The sequence below is a fragment of the Penaeus monodon genome, chromosome 21, assembly GCF_015228065.2.
Source record: "Penaeus monodon isolate SGIC_2016 chromosome 21, NSTDA_Pmon_1, whole genome shotgun sequence".
In the NCBI taxonomy this organism is placed as follows: Eukaryota; Metazoa; Arthropoda; class Malacostraca; order Decapoda; family Penaeidae; genus Penaeus; species Penaeus monodon.
Genome location: NC_051406.1, coordinates 5818298 through 5819114, shown reverse-complemented (window position 1 = coordinate 5819114; position 817 = coordinate 5818298). Strand labels below are relative to the sequence as shown.

Genomic DNA, 817 nt, shown 5'->3' with positions numbered 1-817 from the left:
AGTGAAGCCCAAGTTTAGTTTTTAGTAGATGAATTTTTATCAGAGTTCACGTTATGAATTAGAGGCCTAGATTTGTTTTCAAATGTTAGAGAGATACTTTGATAACAAATAGTAATAGTGATAGTAATAGTCATCTGAACTAAACAACTATCTACTACTTCCGCCACCACTATAGGAGAAGGCACCTACACCTAAGCACTTTGTTAGCAGTAACAGAACTGCAACAATAATATAATAACAAAAATACCTCTGGATTATCGGTAGGAGCTGCTGAACCGATTGCAACCCAGGTACCGATTAGGAGAACTGACAGGATGAAGGTTCTCATCTTGCCGACGCTTTCAGACACACTGCAGCCTTCGCGACACGATCCAAGGCTTAAAAAGGCGAAGTAATCGGACACCGGATGTTTACAGATAAATAACTTAACAGCTTTCATTTACGCTTTTACTTTGTGTGAATTCCGGTGTTACAGAGACGTCTCCGTAGATAGATATCTTTATATGTCTCAGAGAGTGAAAATCTGTATGAACAGGAGAAAGAAAACAGACATAGGAAGTTGAATTTCCGAAAGTTTTCCCGACGTAGAAACACGCAGCGGTACGGCAGCCGGCTCCTGGTGCCTTTATGGTCGAACATATGTAGGAAATGAATGGGGTAAGACTCTTCGGCCAGCCTCGTGACTCATTCAGCTTGATATAACGTCATTGGAAATTACGCCATAAATTGGTGTAATCTATTTATTGACAAAAGCTTTTTATTGGGGAAAGCAATTTCCTTTATAATGTGTAAATCTTTCACTTCGCAACATGTTGAA

The 817-nt window shown here is 39.5% G+C and overlaps 1 protein-coding gene across 1 annotated transcript in view; it reads right to left on the bottom strand.

The window, feature by feature from the left end:
* The window catches only part of LOC119586137 (chitin deacetylase 7-like), a 3645-nt gene extending 3191 nt beyond the window's left edge, over positions 1 to 454 (bottom strand). The window contains exon 1 of the mRNA XM_037934829.1: positions 248 to 454. Within this exon, the coding sequence (XP_037790757.1) occupies positions 248 to 439 (192 nt within the window). The 5' untranslated portion in view covers positions 440 to 454. The remainder of the gene's footprint in view (positions 1 to 247) is intronic.
* Between the last annotated feature and the right edge of the window lie 363 nt (positions 455 to 817).